Source organism: Schistocerca serialis, chromosome 9, assembly GCF_023864345.2.
Source record: "Schistocerca serialis cubense isolate TAMUIC-IGC-003099 chromosome 9, iqSchSeri2.2, whole genome shotgun sequence".
In the NCBI taxonomy this organism is placed as follows: Eukaryota; Metazoa; Arthropoda; class Insecta; order Orthoptera; family Acrididae; genus Schistocerca; species Schistocerca serialis.
The window spans coordinates 113,744,516-113,769,545 of NC_064646.1; the positions used below are offsets into that span (position 1 = coordinate 113,744,516).

At 40.7% G+C, this 25,030-nt stretch overlaps 1 protein-coding gene across 1 annotated transcript in view; it reads right to left on the minus strand.

Moving 5' to 3' along the window:
- The window catches only part of LOC126418654 (citron rho-interacting kinase), a 227,854-nt gene that overhangs the window by 156,548 nt on the left and 46,276 nt on the right, over positions 1-25,030 (minus strand). The window contains 2 exon segments of the mRNA XM_050085532.1: positions 2,462-2,644; positions 17,397-17,546. Of these exon segments, the coding sequence (XP_049941489.1) occupies positions 2,462-2,644; positions 17,397-17,546 (333 nt within the window).

Genomic DNA, 25,030 nt, shown 5'->3' on the forward strand with positions numbered 1-25,030 from the left:
GCGCATATGACTTTAAACACATCATCAAAAATATAATGGGTGCAACAGAAAAAAAAAATTTAAATTCTCGTGGTTGGGGTTCACAGTCATGTAGAACTTTTTGATAGACGTCATATATGCCACTGACTGTAGAAATTTATTTATTTTCGCACCAACTGCCTCAGTTCATGTGTAAACAGTGTACAAGAACAGGATTAGTGGAATTTGTATTAAGGATGTTAACATTGTTAAAGAGCTCAAACGGTAATGATATTTACACATTAGAGGGCTTTTAAAGTTTGATATACGACAAGGATTTGCAGACTGTGAATGGGGTTTGACGTCGGCTTTATGTTTTATTATTAAAATGTACAGCTGACAAAACTGTACTCACAATTTGAGATTCCATTTCATAATATTTACAACAGCAGAGAATCATCAAACAGTCTGTTCCTACTACAGACATTGTCTAAACATTGTGAAAATCGCTAGTATATATGCCTCAAGGGGCTAAACTGTCAAGAACACCCCCCCCCCTCCCCCCTTTTTTTATACAGAGACAGTAATTTATAACATAGATTCCTATGGTGTAATGAATTTTGGGAGGAAATTTGTTTTTATAGGAGGGACTGATGTTTAAAATTACACAGTACCATGTGATTGAAGAATTTCAACCCCGCCAATTAAATTTAGGTTTTCCAATTATAGAAATGTGCGTGATTTTACATAACATGCAATAATTCAGTGGTTACTCTACTTTATACAGAGATGTTATAATGAATATTGCTTACACAATGAAATCTTTAAACTCCACTTCAAATTGCCAGGATCTGGTTACCAAATGTTTTTAAAAGGTATAAGAACCAACAAGATGCACATGGAAACACCTGTTAATTTATATCATTCTACTAATTAAAATATGTTAGCATAAACTGTAGGAAATAAGCCTTCTTTTTATAAGTTTTGAAGTACTGACAAAGATGGTCCAACTCTGACTACATATGAAACTGTGAAACAATGCAAAGTAGTGACATCAGAGTCAAGAATAGTTGTTAGGGGGAGTTGAACAATGTCGTGGTACAGTATTGTTAACAGTAACAAATGATGCTGAGTATGTAATCAGTATGTAGCAGTTTAGACTATGTGTAGCATTTCTCACTAAATGAATATTCTTTAAGACTTGGTAAAAGCCTTTGTGATATTTCGGACAGAACTGTCAGTAAACTAACATTTTTATATGAAATAACTGTTTTCATGTTATGGGTTTCAGACAATCAACAGATTTGCTTTTTATTCAATTAGTAGAAGTAAAAAGCAGAGGCTACGGAATATTCGTTTTACGATTTACTTTACAATGAACAGCGAAGTAGACAATAATTACAGGCTGTCACATTGTTGATGTCCTATATTCAAGAGGACCAAATGAAAATGGTTGAATTAAAGGTGGATACCATGCATAAATTCTGGTACACAGTTAATCAAAGTCAAATCTTGGTATCTGTAGTCTCTAACACTTTACGGCATGACAGCAACCAAAATGTATAATTTCTCTTCCGGTTTTAAGGTGGGAAACTGCTGGTAGTTGTGTGAAAATTACTGATTAGCTTTAACTTTTTGTCTTCACTTTCTTTAACATTATTATTTTGTTCCTGATGTCTACTGGCTGCAATTACTTACATCCTGCTAATCTGTATTGTGAAATTCTGTTCAAATCTGACTACTGAATAGCTCCTACTGGATTGACAACTGTATGCCAATTATTTTATTGGTTGATTGAGGGGAGGGTACCAAACAGCAAGACCATTGGTTCCATTGAATTAGGAATGATTGGGAAGGAAGGCGGCCATACCCTTTCAAAGGATCATTCCAGCATTTGCTGAAGTGATTCAGGGAAATCACTGAAAACCTAAATCAGGATGGCCGGATGCAGGTTTGAACTGATATCCTCCCGAATGGGGCCAAATTATTTTGTCCTGAAATGGATAATATACTTGACCGTAAAATTATTCATGTACCTCATCTGCAGTAAACACAGTGTTCATTACAGTACAATTCAGTTTAACAAGCATGTCACCTTATTATAAAACAGGCCCTTCTTCAGAAATGTAACAGTAGTTATCTGCTAAAGGCACAGCATGGCAATTGTCACAAAATCTGTTGCTCCACAATATTCAAGCACATGCTTATAAATTATTATGACTTTTTCTGAGAATAAGTAGTAAAATTACGGAGTCAGTCAGAATTTGAAGATACTGAAAAGACCATCTGTAGGCAGAATTTTGCAGACAACAAAAATCATAAAATATACGAAGTTATAACAACAACAACAACAACAATTATTATTTTCCTTATTCTGAGACTTTTTCTACTTCAGAAAAAAATGTCAATTTATGAATAAATTTTTTCTATCAGATCCAACATAAAATGAGGTTAAGAAAATGTACCAAACAATCTTGTTCCTGCTTTCTGACATTTTGATTACCTCTTCTTCACGGTGAGCAAAGTTCTCAATTGTCTCCTGTAGCTTTGCCTCAACCTCAGACCGCAGGTCCTTCTCTGACGCCAACTGCTCCTTAAGTTTTGTAATTTGCACTTGATGATCCAATATGATCTTCTCCATCTGAGATTCCATTCCAACAACGCTTTGGCGTGATATTTTGGTTGCCTGCAGGAATGTGTGTTTCTTGATTAATTTTTTGCTTGTATTGTACATACATAACATATACCAAAAATTAAGGACATATTAAAATCAGTATGGGACAAGAGAGGAGAGTCTTATCTAGAGTTTTGATTTTTTATACTATCTAAGCAAATTTACATGAATGAGACTAAATTCATTGCGACAGAGAGGAAGGGGTATTAAGTTGAAGCAAAATAAAGAGTTTTTGGCTGTGCAGGAACACACAATCAGTAGGCTATGATAAAATACTAGCTGAAATGGTAAAAGCCTTAAGAAATGGAGTAATATCTAGACTGAGAAACTTTATTAATATGACACATGATGAGGGCATTCAGCTTTTACCTAGGAAGCAATGGTGAATAATGTAAAGATTATAGGAAAGTTAGTTTCATATGTCACTCAGAGGAATCGAAAAAAGAATTGAGGAAAATGTAGGGAAGGATCAGTTTTGATTCTTGAAAGGAAAAGGAACGCAATATAGCATCATATGACTTACAGAAGGCTATAAGTGAACAAGCATCTACTCATCTGCTTTCGGTGGCTGGACGAGGCATTTGACAATTGACTAGAGAAACATTTCTCAACAGGCGTGTTGCGACACACTGTTGCATCCTGAATACATGTCAGATGTGCCCAAGATTTTTAATTTCCTCCAAGCTCCCTAAAATAAAATTACTAGAACACAAAAAATGTATTGCCAAATCATTTCTAGGAGGAGGCCAATTTGCAAGAAATTGCCCATAATTATATGCAATTACTGCGTTTAAACGTGTATTGTGTCATGATAATTATATTTATTTTGCGTTCACATTTATATTTATTTTGCGTTCAACTTGAAAATAAACTATCCCCTGTTATGTGAATAATATTCACTAAAAAAGTCCCATTTTTGCAGTGGGCAGCATTCTTTCATCCTATGTTGGTGTGACTGCCGATTTCTTTGACAGATTGTCAGCACTGTCGCCTGAATCAGTAAAGGAAATGTCAGTGGATACTCAAAATGGACTTCTGGAAATTCTGCATTATTCTTCTTTCAGTTCAGGACAAACATCAACAATACAAAGTGAGGAGCTGAAAGACAGTAAAGAACAAAGATGAATGCTTGTCCTGCCATATGTCAGCAGTGCTTTTACAAAAATAGGAAGTTACTGGAGAAACAAAGTTAGATGTGTTTTTTGTCCACCAACAAAACTCTGAGCTCTTTTGGGCTCAGTGAAAGATGATCTTGGTTTAAGAAGGCCTGGTGTGGTTTAAGAAGGCCTGGTGTCTATGAGATTTGCTGCTGTTGTGGGTTATCATACATTGGGCAAACCTGTACAGAATATAAAAGCACCAAAATTTTCTCATACTGAGACAATGTTATTAAAAAGGCAGTAGAAATTCACAGCTTGGCTAACCTGGGCCACAGGGTAGCAACTAGGTACAACTTGAGATCTAGTGTTGGCCTGGTTAAAACTGCAGCAGCTGCAAAGAGGAACTGTTGGTTGTCTAAGGAATGATGCTGTGATGGTGACATAAGATATTCAGATGATAATAGTGAGGATGGGCACAAGCCGTATGGACACGTATATTGGCAAGTAGCTCCCGACAGAGTTTTGCGGGGTGGCCAACGGCAGTGCACAGTATGACTGACAGCCTCTGCATGTACGTCGAAGTTGGTTCATAGTCCGACAAGTTGCGTAGCTCTCTCTCTCTCTCTCTCTCTCTCTCTCTCTCTCTCTCTCTCTCTCTCTCTCTCTCTCTCTCTTTCTACCGATCAGGATATTGCTGCTACTGGTCACCAAATGTGGCATGTTCCTTCCTCTCAGACTGGCATAAATGGAAGGCTTCAGTCACAGCTTCAGAAGTGTGTTTGCCACACCTGAAGATGCCAGTCAGTTGTGCCAATGAAATATTGTGGAAATTTCACAATCACATCCGGCACCTCACCCGAGAACTGTCTTTACAACCAATTTAAACAATGGAAATTCCAGGTTGGAATATCAACAGTACAAAGAAAAGATAGATAACTACTCACTGTAAAGATGACACACTGAGTTGCAGACAGGCATTATGAAAAGACACTTACAAATAGCTTTTCACCAAAGCCTTCATCAGTAAAGGATACAACACACACACAAACACACACACACACACACACACACACACACACATATTCGTACCTGACACACACATAATCCCCATCTGACAGCTCTGACTGCAATGCAACAGTCACATAGCACGGAAACAGCAATCTGGAGGGGATGGGGAAGGGGAAGGGATAGCAGGGTAGAGGTTGGGGGAGAGGAGACCACTGTCTGGTGGAGTGTGCAGGACTAGACTGCCAACAAGCACAGCTCCAGGAGTCTGTGGGGCAGGGGGGAAAAGGGGGAGCAAAAAAGAAGAGGAGCAGGAAGGAGAAATAGGGGAAATACGGTTGGGTACGTTGGCAGAGAGAGAGACATTCAAAGAGTGTGGGAGACTAGAATACGGAGGAGGCGGAAGCTGTTGAGTGAAGGGTATGGGGACAGTAGGTCACCATAAGTTGAGACTGCAATAATTTGGGAGGAGAATGTGTTGTAAGCATAATTCCTATCTGCGCAGTTCAGAAATACAGGTGGACGAGGAGAGGATCCACATAGCTCAGGTAGTGGAGCAAGCCACTGAAACCAAGCCTGTTATGTTCAGGTGCGTGTTGTGCCACGGAGTGGTCTACGTTGCTCCAAGCCACAGTTTGGCAGTGGCCATTCATTCTGGTGGACACGTAGTTGGCGGTCACAGCAATGTCCCTCCAACCAAAGTGAACCTAATCCCAACACTGAACTCTGCCTCTTCATTTCGTACCACCATCCATCCGATATCCCCCCCCCCAATGACCAGGCAATCTCACCTTGGGGTCATTTTGCTCCACGACAACGCAAAGCGTCATACAGCCAACACAGTCACGGCACTCCTGCAGGAATTACAAATGGGAGGTTTTCGGCCACCATCCCTACAGTCTGGACCTTTCTCCCTGTAATTACGACATTTATGATTCCCTAAAAAAAGGCCCCGAGAGGTGAACGATTCACCTCAGATGACGTCCAGCTGTACATGCAGAACTAGTTAACATCGCAGCCCCGGGAATTTTATGAGACAGCCATTCACCACTTTGTGTCACAGTGGGACAAGTGTCTCAACAGCCAGGGTACATACAGATATTGGTTTCTGTAATTCTGTGTAACCAGGAACTTATCAGTGGAACATTTCCTGAATTGTTGGAATACACTAAAATTAAGCCTTTGTTTAAGAAAGGAGATAAACAAATACTGTTAAATTTCTGTCCAACTTCATTTTTGCCAGCATTCTCCAAAACTTTAGAAAAGATAATATACAATCTCCCTCATAACCATCTGAGAGCAAATAATATATAGTTGAAATCACAATTTGGACTTCTAAAGGGTAATGACAAAGATATCTACATGCACAATGAGAACAAAATTACAGGCTACTGGTATATTTTATGATCTATCGAAAATACTTACAAGGGAACCTCCCCATCGCATCCCCCTCAGATTTAGTTATAAGTTGGCACAGTGGATAGGCCTTGAAAAACTGAACACAGATCAATTGAGAAAACAGGAAGAAGTTGTGTGGAACTGTGAAAAAATAAGCAAAATATACAAACTGAGTAGTTCATGGGACTATAGGCAACATCAAGGACACCGGGAACATTCGAGCGCCGTGGTCTCGTGGTAACGTGAGCAGCTGCGGAACGAAAGGTCCTTGGTTCAAATCTTCCATCGAGTGAAAAGTTTCATTTTTTTTCAGTTTATGTGACAAACTCTTATGTTTTCATCACTTTTTTGGGAGTGATTATCACATCCACAAGAAAACCTAAATCAGGCAAGGTAGAAGAATCTTATTACCCATTCGCCAAGTGTACAAGTTAGGTGGGTCGACAAACATATTCCTGTCATGTGACACACATGCCGTCACCAGTATCGTATAGAATATATCAGATGTGTTTTCCTGTGGAGGAATCGGTTGACCTATGACCTTGCGATCAAATGTTTTCGGTTCCCATTGGAGAGGCACGTCCTTTCGTCTACTAATCGCACGGTTTTGCGATGCGGTCGCAAAACATAGACACTAAACTTATTACAGTGAAGAGAGACGTCAATGAACGAACGGACAGATAATAACTATGCAAAAAAAAAAAAAGAAAGTAAAATTTTCACGCGAGGGAAGACTTGAACCCATGACCTTTCGTTCTGCAGCTGCTCATGCTACCACAGGACCACGGTGCTCCTCAGCTTACATTGTCCATGATGTTGCCTATGTGACCCATGGACTACTCAGTTTGTATATTTTGCTTATTTTTTCACAGTTCCACACAACTTCTTCCTGTTTTCTCGATTGATCTGTGTTCAGTTTATCAAGGCGTATCCACTGTGCCAACTTATAACTGAATCTGAGGGGGGTGCGATGGGGAGGTTCCCTTGTTAGCTGTGTAAGTAACAATTTCCTTTTAGGCAAATTAGGATATTATGGTGTAACAGAAAATCTTGCAAAATATTTCAGATCCTATATCTACATCTACATCTATACTATGCAAACAACCATGAGGTGCATGGCAGAGGGTACATCCCACCATATTAGTTCTTAGGGTTCCTTACTGTTCCATCCACATGTGGCGTACGGGAAGAATGATTGTTTAAATGCCTCCATTGTGATGTAATTAATCTAATCTTCTCTACACAATCCCTATGCGAGCAATACACAGAGGTTGTAGTATATTCCTAGAATCATTATTTAAAGCTGGTTCTTTAAACTTTGTTAGTAGACTTTCTTGGGATAGTTTACGTCTATCTTCAAGAGTCTTCCAGTTCATTTCCTTCAGTATCTCTGTGACACACTCCCATGGATTAAACTTGTGACCATTAGCGCTGCCCTTCTCTGTATACGTTCAATACCCCCTGTTAGTCCTGTTTGGTACGGGTCTCTCACCCTTGGGAAATTTCTAGACCTAGTCACATGAGTGATTTGTAAGCAAACTCCTTTGTAGACTGATTACTCTTACCCAGTATTCTATTAATAAACCAAAGTCTACCAACTGCTTTATCCACTACTGTGCTTATGTGATCATTAAATTTCATGTCACTACAAACTGTAACATCCAGCTATTTTTACAAGTTTGCCGATTCCAACAGTGGCTCACTGATATTATAGGCACAGTATAGTACTTTTTTCGTTTTTTGAAGTGCAAAATTTTGCATTTCTGAATGTTTAAAACAAGTTGCCAATCTTGGGACCACTTTGAAAACTTATCAAGATTTGACTGAATATTTATGCAACTTCTTTCAGGCAGTACATCATAGATAAATGCATAATCTGCAAAAAAATCTGAGGTTACTATTAATATTGTCTGCAAGATCACATATACAGCATGAACAACAAGGGTCCCAACACACATCCCTGAAGAACACCCGAAGTTACTTCTACATCTGACGATGACTCTCAATCAAAGGTAACATGCTGTGTCCTCCCTACCAAAAAATCCTCTATCCAGTAACAAATTTCACTCGATTCCCCAAATGATTGTACTTTTGACAATAAGCATAGGTGTGGTACCACGTCAAATACTTTTTGGAAATCAAGACGTACTGCATCTACCTGACTGCCTTGATCCAAAGCTTTCAGTATGCCATGTGAGAAAAGTGTCAGTTCGGTTTCACATGATCGTTGTTTTCAAAATGCACGCTGGTTGGTACTGAGGAGGTCATTCTGTTCAAGGTATCTCATTATCTTTGAGCTCAGAGTATGTTATAAGATTCTACAACAAATCAGTGTCAAGGATACTGGACAACTATTTTTTGAATCATCTCTCTTACTCTGCTTGTAGACAGGTGTGACCTGTGCTTTTCCCAACTGGAAACTATTTTCTATTTTTGTTCAAACGATGTACGATAAATTATAGCTAGAGGAGCGGCTAACACAGCTGCAAATTCAGTATAGAATCTGACAGGGATGCCATCAGGTCCTGGAGCTTTGTTTCCTTTTAACGATTTTAGCTGTTTCTCAACACCACTAACACTAATACTTATTCAATTTGTCTTTTCCGTGGTATGAGGATCTTTTCAGTGATACGAGGATTAAATTGGGGCATTTCTCCTGGGTTTTCCATCGTAAGTGAACACTTGAATACGAAGTTAAGCATTTCAGCTTTTTCTTTGCTATCCTCAACGCCATTCGCTAAGTACTGTAACTAACTTTGGTACCACTAAGGGCCTTTGCATATGATCACAATTTCTTTGGGTTTTGTGAAACAGCATTTGACAATATTCTGCTACAGAAGTCATTCAAGGCATCATACATTGCTCTCTTGACAGCCAAATACATTTCATTCAGTATCTATCTATACATCTACATGGTTATTCTGCAATTCACATTTAAGTGCCTGGCAGAGGGTTCATCAAACCATTTCCATACTACTTCTCTACCATTCCACTCTCAATAGACGTACACTCTGTTTTACACCTGTTATGCGGTAATGAAGTTACTGCATATCATGGAGGCCCCCTCCCATTACAAACTGTTCTACTGGATACAGATCTATCCAGTGCACGGTCAATTATTCTTTTAAATTTGAGCCATAGTTCCTCTACACGCTCCTGACCTGGGCTGAAAGGTTCAAGTTCCTTATTGAGATATGACATGACTCTTTTTTTATCTAGTTTATTGAAAATACATACCTTTCCACTCGTTTTAGCTGTTTCTTTACTTTAGTAATCGTTGTTGCCACAACTGTGTCACGGTCACTGATACCTGTTTCAATGTGGATATCCTCTAAGAGGTCAGGTCTATTTGTTGTCATTAGGTCCAATATATTTCCATCGTAAGTGGGGTTCCTAACTATATGTTCTAGGCAGTATTCAGAAAGACATTTAGTGATGTTTCAAAGGAAGTCTTATCATGCTCACCAAAAACCAAAACTAATTTTCTCAATTAATTGTTGGGTTATTAAAGTCTCCACTGATGAGTACAGTATGACGGGGAAACTGACATACAAATGAACTCAGGCTTTCCCTAGTATTCTGTTACATAAGGCGATAAGTGTGGTGGGTGAAAGAAGAATCCAATTATTTTATCCCCATGCATGATACTGAGTCTTGCCAAACAATCTCACATGCAGCTTCAATTTCTCTTTCTGTGGATTTGAGTTTTGTGTTTACTGTGACAAATACACCACCTCCATTTCGTATTTGCCTATCCTTTCGATATACACTTACAATTTCCCCAAAAATTCCACTGCTGTCTATTTCAGGTTTCAACCAGCTTTCTGTACCGCTTAATATGTGCATTTTACTGCTTTTCAGGACTGCTTCAAACCCTGGCACTTTGTTGAGAATGCTTTGGCAGTTTACCATTAGGATTTTAATACTCTCACCTGCGGGAGGCAATTTACTCCTGGCTTTCCTATAGCTGTTGTTATTTGGGTTGGATGGAGAGTCATGTAATCTAAACAAAACCTTGTGTACAACCCATACACAGTCAGCTACCTGAGTAGGAGCCTCCGATGTTTAGTGCACACCTGACCCATTTAAGGGGACCCTACAATTCTCAACTCTGTAGCGTAAGTCCAGGAAGTAGCAGTCTAGCTTGTCACAGAACCTTAATAGTCTCTGGTTTAGTCCTTCACTCGGCTCAGAACCAAAGAGCCACAACCAGTTTGGGGACAATGCTACAAATTGTGAGCTTCTTTGAAACTCCACGCACAAGGCTGGTCTCCTCAGCCTTCTCTGCCAGTCACTGGAATGACCCAAGTAAGACCCCTGAGCTCAGACAACAGGAATGGCTGGAGGCAATGTACACCACAATCTGCATTTGGCTGCACCCTGTTCCCTCAGTGGCTGCCAGAACAGCCTCTTCAACATGTTGAATAAGGCACCCATGTGCGCACCCTGAATGTACCTGGTGTCCTTTCCTGTCCCTTGCTGCAATTTCCATGAGGGGTGTCATCATTCGCTGTACGATTAATAGACCCCTATGATTTTCTGTCTGCCTGCTCTTGGCACCGGAGAAAACAGGTTTCCCAAAACAGGCAAAGTGAGTCCCACTGGTTCAGTTTCAATTTCAGTGAAAGACAGCACCTCAAACTTGTTGATTAGGGGGACTGGTACAACTCACTGAGTCCTCCCTGGTCCCTGTCCACCCTGTACAGGACACCTAGATCTACCATCAACATGCCACTCACAGCCAAGTAAATGGGTAATGACAGATCCCATATTTTCTGCAGAGGAGACAGGATCCAGAGGAGAGGATAGTACTTGAAGTACCTCTGGTACTGGATTGCAGGTACAACACTCTCGGGTGTTCTTCCAACACACCGATTCACAGCAACTGCCAATTGCTTGACAGCAGTTAAGGCCATTTCCAGCTGCTTACGAATGTCAACCAACTCAGGCCGTGCTTGAGAACAGCATGAACAATGGGTCCGCATTTCTCCGACAGGAAACAAGCAGTCTCATTAGGAAAGATACATATTAGACTATTGGGCATTGTCCACACGCGAACTAATTACATATGATGTGCCGCAAAGTTCCATTTTATGGCCCTTACTTTTTTGCATATCAGTGACCTTTTATCTGTAACAATACTTGATGCCAAGTTTGTTTTGTTTGCCAGTGACTCAAACATTGCAATAAATAGCAAATCAAGTATGGTCTTATAAGTATCAGTTAATCAAATTTTTATAGACATTAATAAATAGTTCCTAGACAATTCCTTGCCATTAAACTTTGAAAAAACATGTTACATACATCTCAGAACTTTCAAACTTCAAGTGGGTGCACTGGTTTTTGCAATACGAATGGGAGTGCAGTGTACTTTTTCCACATGTAAGGAATACTTGTCTTTACATTACAAAGGTGACCACATATGACCAAACTTATAGTTTAATTTTAGTTTAATTCAATAAAAATAAACTTACATTATATGAGCTAAATCACTGTTTCATTAAACAATAGTAAAACACTTTCATTATATCACTCTGATGCCGCAAATAAGTGTTGCCCAAAGTAAATACCCACTGCAAGCATACACAGCACAGTTCCATCAGATAACAGCCAACTGCTTACATGAATGCTAATTATCTCATATACTACTGCCTCTTTGTGGGACTGTGTCGCTAGCTCATACTCTGTCATTTTCTTGCACAGATCGCACAGTTTTTCTCCCTGGCTTGCTGTTTACTTTATATTACTGCTGCTCACTTGGACATATGGCAGCACAACAGTGGATTGTGTTAGCTAAAGCTATAATGAAGGAATAAGCATGGCACACAATTCTAAAGCAACATTGAAATGACATGAGAATTTTATTTGTGGTTGGTGCACTTTATACATAGGTGTGCCCACTATTCTTGAGACTACAGCTTGACAATAAATTCAACTGGGAGGAGCCCACCACACAACTGCTGAAGCACCTAAACAAATTTCTATTTGCAAATGTGAATGTTGGCAGACATGGACGATATGAAATTTTTTTAAAAACTGGCGTACTATGCTTATGTTACACGGGATTATTTTCTGGGTAACTCATTAAGCCAAGCTACAGTTTTTAGGGTCCAAAAACATGTAACAAGAATTATTTGTGGTGTGAATCAGCAAACATCCTGCAGTAGCCTGTTTAAAGAACTTGGGATAGTAAACTACTGCTTCCCAATATAGTTATTCTTTAATGAATGTTATCATCTCTTTTTCAAATCAACAACTCAGTTCACGGAATCAAGACTAGAAATAATCTTCGCAAAGATTTAAAGTCACTTATTTTAGTCAATAAAAGTATCCACTATTGACAACCACATTTTCAATAACTTACCGGCAGCTATGAGGAGTTTGAACTACTACTGGAGCAGCGTATTCCACTGGTGCATTTCTCTTTAGAACCAACTGATGTGTATATGTTACTATAGTTTGATTAAAATTACTTGATAGTTGACATCAGTCACTTGCCACTGCAGTGTTGCCACATTTGATGCCAGTGACTGCTCAGATATAGGTGACACAAAAACATAGCAGAACACTTCAAAAATGCTGTCAATATGTAACATGGAGCAATGTCTGAAGTGGCTGCCGGAGGTATGATGGAAATGGGAGGTGCCCTGTAAACAGCTGATTTTATGTGACCAATGACTGAACTGTGGCAGATGATGCATTTTGCAGCCTAGAATTTAAACTCATGTCCTAGCCTAACACAAAATCATGATGTGCAATATATACAAGGAAACAATGATGAACAATTTGCAGCAGAACTAAAATCATGATCATGTTTTCACAGCATCGAGGTTAACCTACAAGCATATTCAAAACACAAAAAGTTCAGTTTCAGCATTAAAATTAAATGGTAATTTCTCACTGTCACTGGTTACTTGAAATTATCCCCACACAGGCTGTCACGTTACCAACAGATGAACAGTCCTGGGTAGCACATGGTTGCTGATTACAGGCAACATAGCAGATTACAAACAAAAAATAACAATACAACAAAAAATAAAAGTAAATAAATAAGTCAATATTATGATGAAAATGATGTGGCAAAGTATTAGAAATTTAAAAAGTTACATTTAAACCAATTAACTGAATAAAAATAATACCCCCTAAATCCGCTCCCGGGATTGGAATGACTCTTTACCCTCTCCTTTAAAACCCACATCCTTTCGTCTTTCCCTCTCCTCCCTTCGCATGAATGGACACAGGCAGACAGTGTTTGTTGGTAATGAGGATCACCCTGTGGCTAAACATGCCTTGGTGCACGGCCAGCACATCTTGGCGCAGTGTTACACCGTCCGGGTTATCTGGATACTTCCCACCAACACCAACCTATCCGAACTCCGGAGATGGGAACTTGCTCTTCAATATATCCTCTCTTCCCGTTACCCACCAGGCCTCAATCTCCGCTAATTTCAAGTTGCCGCCACTCATACCTCACCTGTCATTCAACATCATCTTTGCCTCTGCACTTCCGCCTCGACTGACATCTCTGCCCAAACTCTTTGTCTTTAAATATGTCTGCTTGTGTCTGTATATGTGTGTGTGTGTGTGTGTGTGTGTGTGTGTGTGTGTGTGTGTGTGTGTGTGTGTGTGTGTGTGTGTGTGTGCGCGCGCGCGCGCGCGTGTGTGTGTGTGTGTGCGTGCGTGCGTGTATACCTGTCCTTTTTTCCCCCTAAGGTAAGTCTTTCCGCTCCCGGGATTGGAATGACTCCTTACCCTCTCCCTTAAAACCCACTTCCTTTCGTCTTTCCCTCTCCTTCCCTCTTTCCTGATGAGGCAACAGTTTGTTGCGAAAGTTTGAATTTTGTGTGTATGTATGTCTGTGTCTGTTTGTGTTTCTATCGACCTGCCAGCACTATATATAAAAAACAAAGATGAGGTGACTTACCGAACGAAAGCGCTGGCAGGTCGATAGACACACAAACAAACACAAACATACACACAAAATTCAAACAGGTCCTTTTTTCCCCCTAAGGTAAGTCTTTCCGCTCCCGGGATTGGAATGACTCCTTACCCTCTCCCTTAAAACCCACTTCCTTTCGTCTTCCCCTCTCCTTCCCTCTTTCCTGATGAGGCAACAGTTTGTTGCGAAAGCTTGAATTTTGTGTGTATGTTTGTGTGTCTATCGACCTGCCAGCGCTTTCGTTCGGTAAGTCACCTCATCTTTGTTTTTATATATAATTTTTCCCATAAAAAAAATCGAACTACTGCACTACACCATCACACTATGGAAGGTAGTCATATTTATGAGTCTGGTGACCCAGTCACAACAATTACTTGCAACGTTCAAAAATTTGGCTTTACACAATGTCATGTGAAGTTTATCTAATGTAAGCTGATCTCTGTGATTATAACAACTGTATATGTGATGCTGAATCGTGTCTTGTGCAGAAGAATCCAGCAGTGTTTGGTTAGTGGTGTGTATGAAGTGTTGGTATTTCGTTGGCATTGTTTGTTGTGTGTGTGTGTGTGTGTGTGTGTGTGTGTGTGTGTGTGTGTGTGTGTGTGTGTGTGTGTGTGTGCGCGCGCGCGTGTGTGCGTGTGATGAAATACAAAATAGAATCCAGGAAGTGTCAACTAATTTTAATTCAGCTATCAATAATATCAAATAATGCTAGTATTATATACAATCTTTCTTCTGTACAAACCCATTGAAGTAATGTGATCATTGTATGTAAGTGTTGCAAAATGGTTTTCTATTTGATAATGCATGGTGACAATAGCCAAACGGCTGTCATATGCACCTTAGTGTACTGAACATTCACACCTTTTCTGACAAGTTATTTAGTACCTTTTAAATGAAAATATGTTTAAGATTGTTCTTTTCTACTTATTCCACATCCATGACAACCATTTAAATTGGAATCTGTGGAAGGTACACTAGCATATTTGATTTTCTTCATAAATATTTGTTATTCTCGTTTTTCCGACATGATTACACCCCGAATGATCTCCACACTACGGAACGAAAATTACATCTAATCTAATTGTGCACTAGATGCATTCTTGCAAGAAGAAGAACCTTTAAATACTACATTAACAACAGTTTAAAAACTACATGATCTGTAGTAATTGACCAGAGTTTATGGAAAATAGAAACCGCTCTCCATCAAAGAAACCGTGTAGAAAGGAATCCAGAACTACCTTGATTGAAGAGGATCATCATATATGTGCAAGGTGTAGTATACCGTTAGCACAGCCTGTTCTGCTGATGGTGCAAATGGAGCAGTCTACTGTCAGTCAAACCTCTGGAACAGTTCTGAACCAAATGCCACGAAGTGGTTCCTTCATCTTCGGAATCAAATCAAAGTCACAAGGATGAGTATGGTGGATGGTACAGTACTTCCCAGTCCCATCGACTGAACAGAACAGCCACAGCTTGCGCTGTATGCGCCCGCACATTGTCGTGCAAAATGATGGGTGGGTTGTGCAGAAAGTGTCGCCGCTTCTTTGGCAAAGCTGGTCGCAGGTGATGCTCCAAAAACGAACAGTAATACTAAATGGCTCTGAGCACTACGGGAGTTAACATCTCTGGTCATCAGTCAACAGTAACAGGTGCAATCATGTAACTCTTTTGTATCAGTTGTGAATAAATAGTTTCCACTATTCATGTTCCAAACATCGTATATCACTACTGTAAGTAAATACATATTCCTCTTGGCAGAAGGGACAAGACAATCATACAATTTCATTTAAAATTCAGGACAGTGAACCAAGTGTGAAGTTATAACAACTAATTCTTGTGATATTGTCACTGAAATACTAGCTTGTGCATTGAGAATTAAAGAGATACACGGAGGACCAAAATTTCCACAATCAGATTAAGTTTTCTGGATATAACTTGAAAAAAATTCTATCAATCTCTTTGTGATGTTCAGTCAGAGATAGCTCAACTACCTTGTATCAAAGAGGTAGAGTCACACTGAGGAAATATTTAGGAGAATACATAGCTTCAACAGAGAGGCTCAATGGCTAAAGAACAAAATGCAATTAGAAATATCAATTTCCTGGGCACCACAGACAAGATCACTAATGCTGATACACAGACAGCAATAAAAGAATTACCAGAAACCTCCTGTGAGGAAAAAATGGTTTTTGGAGTAAAAAGCTGACTCCTGTGCAACTGTACTTAATGTGAGCAGTGAACTTTGTTTTGAGCACGAATACAGGACTCCCTGCATGGCTGACCTGGTGTGATGTATCTTCTTCACGAAAGTTGGGACATCAGAATATCTAAGAATTACAGATCTACTATTACCTGCCTATCCAATGAGGTACAGAGTTATTGCAGTGGGTGCTGGAAATAAAACTTACAAGTATATACAGCAATACTATTAAACAGTGACACAGAATAATAGTTTAAGTAGCATAGTATGGATATAGAGGTTACTTCTCAATAAAATATCATAGAATGTTCCACAACACATGCAGACTCTAAATATGACACAGACACATCACAGAAAGACATATATTATGATGTACCACAGTACTGGATACCGAAATGTCAATCTATAAAGCACACCCAAAATTGCTACAGTTTTATTATTACAGCATGGAACACGAACACCAAACTGCATAAATCAAGGACATTAACATTTACAGTCACAGATTATCCAGGTGGAAAGGGGTTACTTCAGGGTGGTATCCCCCCCCCCCTCCACTTTTATTCTGAATCTATCCGATTCTTGTCCCCCTGAAAGACAGTCATACGACTGTAAGTGACACAGCAACCAGAAATTAATACTAGTCATAATCTTTACAAAGGTCATGAAACTATTTCCAAGAAATGACAAGATTCTAAATAAAATGGTAAGATTTAGTGACAATATTTGCAAGTAGTCTGGCTCTGACCAATGTGCAAAACAAACATTGGTAAGAGAAACTCTTAAAGCCAGAGCACATTCATTCACTTTGATGGAGAGACCAACATTAGAAATCTGAAACCTTGGTCTGACCCTGGGTTCTGGAGCACTTTTTTCAACTGCAACCCTTTTCACAAACCTCTCCAGTCCTTTTCCTTCGCCTCTCTTCCTTCCCCTTCAACTCTTGTGCCAGAAGAAGGAACCATTGGCGCTAAAAGCTTGTCAAAGTTAAACCTTTTTGCGTATGTGTTCTCCTGCTGCTGCTGCTGCTTGGTGAGTAGATTTTCTATCCATTTACAGTTACATTACATGTTGCCTCTGTTTACTCTCTACAAAACTACAATAATATAATACTTTTCTCACCTCTGTCACATTGCTTTGACTTTTCTGTAATGCATTCTGCAGTGCATGCAGTTCTCCTTCATTCTTCTCCACCTGAACAGTGAGGCGATCCAGTTGGCTTGTCAGCACATTGTTCTGGGTGCACAGCTCTGTAATATATTCCTCTTTATCCTGAAAGTAGATCAGCACACAGCCAAAGTCTTATCACAACTGGCCACAAGAAACAGTGAGCAAACATAAACATAGCCAAAGCTTTGCAAACAAACAAAAATTACGCGAAGCGAAATGTAGTGTGAGGAGGGCTATGCGAGAGGCGTTCAATGAATTCGAAAGTAAAGTTCTATATACTGACTTGGCAGAAAATCCTAAGAAATTTTGGTCTTATGTCAAAGCGGTAGGTGGATCAAAACAAAATGTCCAGACACTCTGTGACCAAAATGGTACTGAAACAGGATGACAGACTAAAGGCCGAAATACTAAATGTCTTTTTCCAAAGCTGTTTCACAGAGGAAGACTGCACTGTAGATATCGAAATAGATGACAGAGAAACAATTAAAATCGCTCAAAAGAGGAAAGGCCGCTGGACCTGATGGGATACCAGTTCGATTTTACACAGAGTACGCGAAGGAACTTTCCCCCTTCTTGAAGAGGTGTACCGTAGGTCTCTAGAAGAGTGTAGCGTTCCAAAGGATTGGAAAATGGCACAGGTCATCCCCGTTTTCAATAAGGGACGTTGAACAGATGTGCAGAACTATAGACCTATAGCTCTAACATCGATCAGTTGTCGAATTTTGGAACACATTTTATGTTCGAGTATAATGACTTTTCCGGAGACTAGAAATCCGCTCTGTAGGAATCAGCATGGGTTTCGAAAAAGACGATCGTGTGAAACCCAGCTCGCGCTATTCAACCACGAGACTCAGAGGGCCATAGACACGGATTCGCAGGTAGATGCCATGCTTCTTGAATTCTGCAAGGCGTTCGATACAATTCCCCACAGTCGTTTAATGAACAAAGTAAGAGCATATGGACTATCAGACCAATTGTGTGATTGGATTGAAGAGTTCCTAGATAACAGAACGCAACATGCCATTCTCAATGGAGAGAAGTCTTCCGAAGTAAGAGTGATTTCAGGTGTGCCGCAGGGGAATGTCTTAGGACCGTTGCTATTCACAATATGCATAAATGACCTTGTGGATGACATCGGAAGTTCACTGAGGCTTTTTGCGGATGATGCTGTGGTATATCGAGAGGTTGTAAACAATGGAAAATTGTACTGAAATGCAGGAGGATCTGCAGTGAATTGACGCATGGTGCAGGGAGTGGCAATTGAATCTCAATGTAGACAAGTGTAATGAGCTGTGAATACATAGAAAGATAGATCCCTTATCATTTAGCTACAATATAGCAGGTCAGCAACTGGAAGCAGTTAATTCCATAAATTATCTGGGAGTATGCATTAGGAGTGATTTAAAATGGAATGATCATATAAAGTTAATCGTTGGTAAAGCAGATGCCAGACTGAGATTCATTGGAAGAATCCTAAGGAAATGCAATCCAAAAACAAAGGAAGTAGGTTACAGTACACTTGTTCGCCCACTGCTTGAATACTGCTCAGCAGTGTGGGATCCGTACCAGATAGGGTTGATACAAGAGATAGAGAAGATCCAATGGAGAGCAGCGCGCTTCGTTACAGGATCATTTAGTAATCGCGAAAGCCTTACGGAGATGATAGATAAACTCCAGTGGAAGACTCTGCAGGAGAGACTCTGAGTAGCCTGGTACGGGCTTTTGTTGAAGTTTCAAGAACATACCTTCACCGAAGAGTCAAGCAGTGTATTGCTCCCTCCTACGTATATCTCGCGAAGAGACCATGAGGATAAAATCAGAGAGATTAGAGCCCACACAGAAGCATACCGACAATCCTTCTTTCCACGAACAATACGAGACTGGAATAGAAGGGAGAACCGATAGAGATACTCAAGGTACCCTCCACCGCACACCGTCAGGTGGCTTGCGGAGTATGGATGTAGATGTAGATACATGCACATGGGAGAGAATTACGGTGTTTTTTCTTTATCAGTCAATAATTTGCAACTACTCTGGTCCAGGCTCACTAGAGTCAACAGATGACAGTCAAAAGGATAAGCACTGTAAATGATTGCTACTATTAACATACTGTGTGCACTTTTACTCAATAAAGTTACATGAAATAATATTTTGTGGCATTTCTCCCTTTAGACATTAAGTATACACTGTCTGAATCAAAAGTATCCAGCTACCGATTAGTGGAAATTCACATGGACTGTATCCATCCTTCATCTTTATGACTGCTTGATTACTTTTGGGGACACTTTTTGTGAGGTATCTGTCTGTGGAGGAATTCTTCCTCAAGAGGCAAAACCAAAGGTGGTGCTGTTTGATGCTAGGGTCTAGAGTGAAGTCAACATTCTAACTCATCCCAAAGGTGTCCCATTGGGATTAGGTCAGGACTATAGGCTGCCCAGTCCATTTCAGAAACATTATTGTCCACAAACCTCTGACTCACACCCGGTACATTGTGATCCTGACACACAATCATTTCTGAGCTGTTCCTTTACTGTACCCAGTGCACAATGCTGTACAGTGTGTTCATATCATTCTGCATTTAACATTTTCTTAACTGCAATAAGAGGACCACACCATAATCACAGAAAACACCCCCATAACATACCATCAACTTCTCCTTACTTCATTGTTGCTGCTACACATGATGGCAGATAACATTCTCTAGGAATCTGTCAAACCCAAATTGTTTCATTGCACTGCAATAGGGTATAGAGTGAGTCATCACTACAAATCACTTGTTTCGTGACATCCACTATCCAATGGCACTGTTCTTTACGCCATCCCAACCATTGCTTAGCACTGACTACAGAAATATGTGGCATATGAGTAGCTGCTTACCATTGTACTTCATTCTATTTAACTCCCTATTCACAGTCATCATGGTAGTGTTAGCCAGACTGCTGGTAGCATTTTGAAACTCACGATTTCTTCCACTGATCTCATGTCACTTTCAGCAACCACCCACTGCAATGCTCAATGGGTTTTGTCCATCAGTACATGAGATCCAATTGGTCTCAGTTTAGCTGTGGCTATTCATTTGCATTTCCACTTCACAATCACCAACTATTGACCTGAATAGCTTTAAAAGCATTGAAGTGTCCCTGAAGGATTTGTTAATCAGGTGACATTCAAAGTCATTGGAGCGCTCCTGACCAACCCTCCGGGCTGTTACTGATTCTCTACTGACAACCCTTCCTTTTACACTAGCTGGGACACTTCTTGTGACATCTAGTGGTCAATATTGCATTACGGAAGGGCGTCTGGATACTTTTGATAACTTAGCATAAAAAACAAATTCCACCCACAGATTCTGGCTGGTGAACCGGTACCAGGTGACCACTGTGTCATCCTCTGCCAATGGCATCATGGGCACAGGGTCAGCACACCGCTCCCCTGAGCGTTGTCAGTTTTCGTGATTTGGAACCGCTGCTACTCGGTGAAGTAGCTCCTCAGTTGATGTCAAAAGTCTGACAAGGGGACCGTATCAACTTTTCTCACTGATTTGATTCATATTGACAGGATGCGTAGTGCACAATTAGTATTTAAACAGTTGTAAATAAGAAAACATACCTCTCAACCATTTGAGAAAATTTTACGCGTGCTTATACACTCCTGGAAATGGAAAAAAGAACACATTGACACCAGTGTGTCAGACCCACCATACTTGCTCTGAACACTGCAAGAGGGCTGTACAAGCAATGATCACACGCACGGCACAGCGGACACACCAGGAACCGCGGTGTTGGCCGTCGAATGGCGCTAGCTGCGCAGCATTTGTGCACCGCCGCCGTCAGTGTCAGCCAGTTTGCCGTGGCATACGGAGCTCCATTGCAGTCTTTAACACTGGTAGCATGCCGCGACAGCGTGGACGTGAACCGTATGTGCAGTTGACGGACTTTGAGCGAGGGCGTATAGTGGGCATGCGGGAGGCCGGGTGGACGTACCGCCGAATTGCTCAACACGTGGGGCGTGAGGTCTCCACAGTACATCGATGTTGTCGCCAGTGGTCGGCGGAAGGTGCACGTGCCCGTCGACCTGGGACCGGACCGCAGCGACGCACAGATGCACGCCAAGACCGTAGGATCCTACGCAGTGCCGTAGGGGACCGCACCGCCACTTCCCAGCAAATTAGGGACACTGTTGCTCCTGGGGTATCGGCGAGGACCATTCGCAACCGTCTCCATGAAGCTGGGCTACGGTCCCGCACACCGTTAGGCCGTCTTCCGCTCACGCCCCAACATTGTGCAGCCCGCCTCCAGCGGTGTCGCGACAGGCGTGAATGGAGGGACGAATGGAGACGTGTCGTCTTCAGCGATGAGAGTCGCTTCTGCCTTGGTGCCAATGATGGTCGTATGCGTGTTTGGCGCCGTGCAGGTGAGCGCCACAATCAGGACTGCATACGACCGAGGCACACAGGGCCAACACCCGGCATCATGGTGTGGGGAGCGATCTCCTACACTGGCCGTACACCACTGGTGATCGTCGAGGGGACACTGAATAGTGCACTGTACATCCAAACCGTCATCGAACCCATCGTTCTACCATTCCTAGACCGGCAAGGGAACTTGCTGTTCCAACAGGACAATGCACGTCCGCATGTATCCCTTGCTACCCAACGTGCTCTAGGAGGTGCAAGTCAACTACCCTGGCCAGCAAGATCTCCGGATCTGTCCCCCATTGAGCATGTTTGGGACTGGATGAAGCGTCGTCTCACGCGGTCTGCACGTCCGGCACGAACGCTTGTCCAACTGAGGCGCCAGGTGGAAATGGCATGGCAAGCCGTTCCACAGGACTACATCCAGCATCTCTACGATCGTCTCCATGGGCGAATAGCAGCCTGCATTGCTGCGAAAGGTGGATATACACTGTACTAGTGCCGACATTGTGCATGCTCTGTTGCCTGTGTCTATGTGCCTGTGGTTCTGTCAGTGTGATCATGTGATGTATCTGACCCCAGGAATGTGTCAATAAAGTTTCCCCTTCCTGGGACAATGAATTAAGGGTGTTCTTATTTCAATTTCCAGGAGTGTATATTTTGTACAGTCATCAGTACTCAACGAGTCCGCAACTGAGTGTTTAAGCACTTAGGTTCAGAAGCACCAGGTCAGTAGATCGAATCTCCCTGCTGGTGCTTCTCTCATCTCATTCCCACCTGATTTTAACAACAGAGTTATTATGGTTGTGCCAATTATCAATACTGAATGATTAATTCATTACTTTAATAACTTTTGTCCTGAAGAACGAAGAAAAAAAGGTTCGTTAGGAGACTGTAAACAAAACAAGGTGCACAAGAACTTCCAGTCAAATCAGTGTAGTCATTTTAATTACATTATTGTACAAACATTTGCAACAAGTATAACGTGCAACCCAAGGAGCACTGCATGAATCAAGATGATAAAAGAAAACGGTAAAACAATAATTATTGCAACATACACCCAAATCTTTGCACATGCATGGTTTTTTTTCAATGTGTCTACTGCAAAACTTACTTGGTTTACATTCATAAATGGTTATAATTACATGGGAATGTAATTCAAAGACCTCGCACTTATGTGCTTGCTTACTCAGCTGCAGAATCCTTGATTACTTGCGACCATATGAAGCATGTAAGCAAATGTAAAATGTGTGTAAACCTCACTTGGAAGCAGACATTGTTCACGTTTGTACGTATTTTGTCAGTGACAGCAGCCACAAATGCAGACAAAGCAGTCCTGGCTGTGTTTGAAGAAGAAGAAGAAGAAGAAAACAATTCTCTGGTCTGGGGAATAGCTTAAAGTGAGACTTACCCATGACAATCTGCTAAAGAAAATATCACTCTCAGAACCCGAAGATTACATCCACTTTTTCGAACGGATAATTAAACTTTTCAAAACTTGTTAAGGCTCTACTTATTAAGACTCTCCCAAAAGAGCAAACTTCTCTATCAGTCTTGTCTAGCCACGGATGCCTCAAACAAGCCCATATACTTGCCAAGAAAGCTTGTCACTTTAACTTTACTTTTGAAGCAGGCGCTTTTAAGGGGTACTGTATTTTGGCACTAGTTGGAATGGCTACAAATGCAGTTAAAGCGTTTTTAATAGCATGGAGAGCGCCAGCAAACCAGTTTTTGGACTGAAGACGACAATGACTATAACAACAGCGACACTAACTCTTCCGGCACTGTGTTTAAAGAAGAAAAAAACATGTTGGTAGTCGAGGGAATAGTTTAAAATGAGAGAGAAATATACAACTGACAACCTGTTAATGGAAATGTTATACTCAGAACCTGATGATTACATCAACTTTCTGCAGATAGACAGTGAAACGTTTAATAACTTGTTTAGCGTTACTTCGCACCCACTTTCAAAATATTCTCTTCTACTTATTCCTATAATGACAGTTCATTAAAATACCACAACATTGGAACGTAACTAGAACTCACATCATCTGAGGAAGAGCTGGAGAACTTTGATTTGTTTTATTTCATTCCACTACGGCTTGTATGTTACTGTATGTATAAAATATTGATTTATCTAAAAACAAAGATGATGTGACTTACCAAACGAAAGCGCTGGCATGTTGATAGACACACAAACAAACATACACACAAAATTCAACGTCTATCGACATGCCAGCACTTTCGTTTGGTATGTCACATCATCTTTGTTTTTAGATATATTTTTCCCACGTAAAATATTGATTTTGTTTATAATCTCTTCATGCATAAAATATGGCTGGAAAAGACGTGATATTGTCACACTTTTGGTAATTGTCAGTGCTATTTTGTTTTTACAGTTTATAACATTTTCCATAGTTGTGGGGACTCTTAATACAGTGACATAAATTGCAAGAAAAGAATTTTTCACTAAACGTATGTGGTGAAACATTGACACAAACAATGTCTGCCATCTTGTCAAACTTGGTGTTGCTCAAAATTTCTCACAAACGTGATCTATGCTTGACAGACACGTCAAACAGCACCACACACGGTCAAATATTTGACAAGCATAATTAAGTTAAACAAAATGTTTGACTATTTATGAGGGCCTTAAAAATGCACTCTTTGAGCACTCATTGACTGGACTACAGGTCATCAGCCACAGCATGAGCTTGGATTACACAAGTTTTGAGTAGAAAATTAGCCACGGTCTTTTGTTTTGGGGGGAGGGGTGGGGGAACGGCAAAAGGTTTCCACGTCAATTATATATAAAAATCATTCACGAGTTTACAAATTTTTTTTAAAGATGTTCGATACAATGTCTGTACAAATGTTATTGAATTTACCAATCTCTGCTATAGGACAGGCATTTCATTTTGCTTAGTAATGTGAAATTCATAAGCGATGTCACAAAACGGAGCATGTTTTGAAGAAGTGATCTGAGCATTTGCCTTGAGTGACAAGATAACCACAGATAAACTGAAAAACGGATTGTCACATGTGAATCAGAGGAGAGTTCCTCCAAAACTGAAGTCCGGTGCCTTAACTCCAGCCAGACCAACAATATAAACAACAATTGAAGAGACTGGTTATATTATCACCATTTTTCAGAAATGACATACTGTAACAC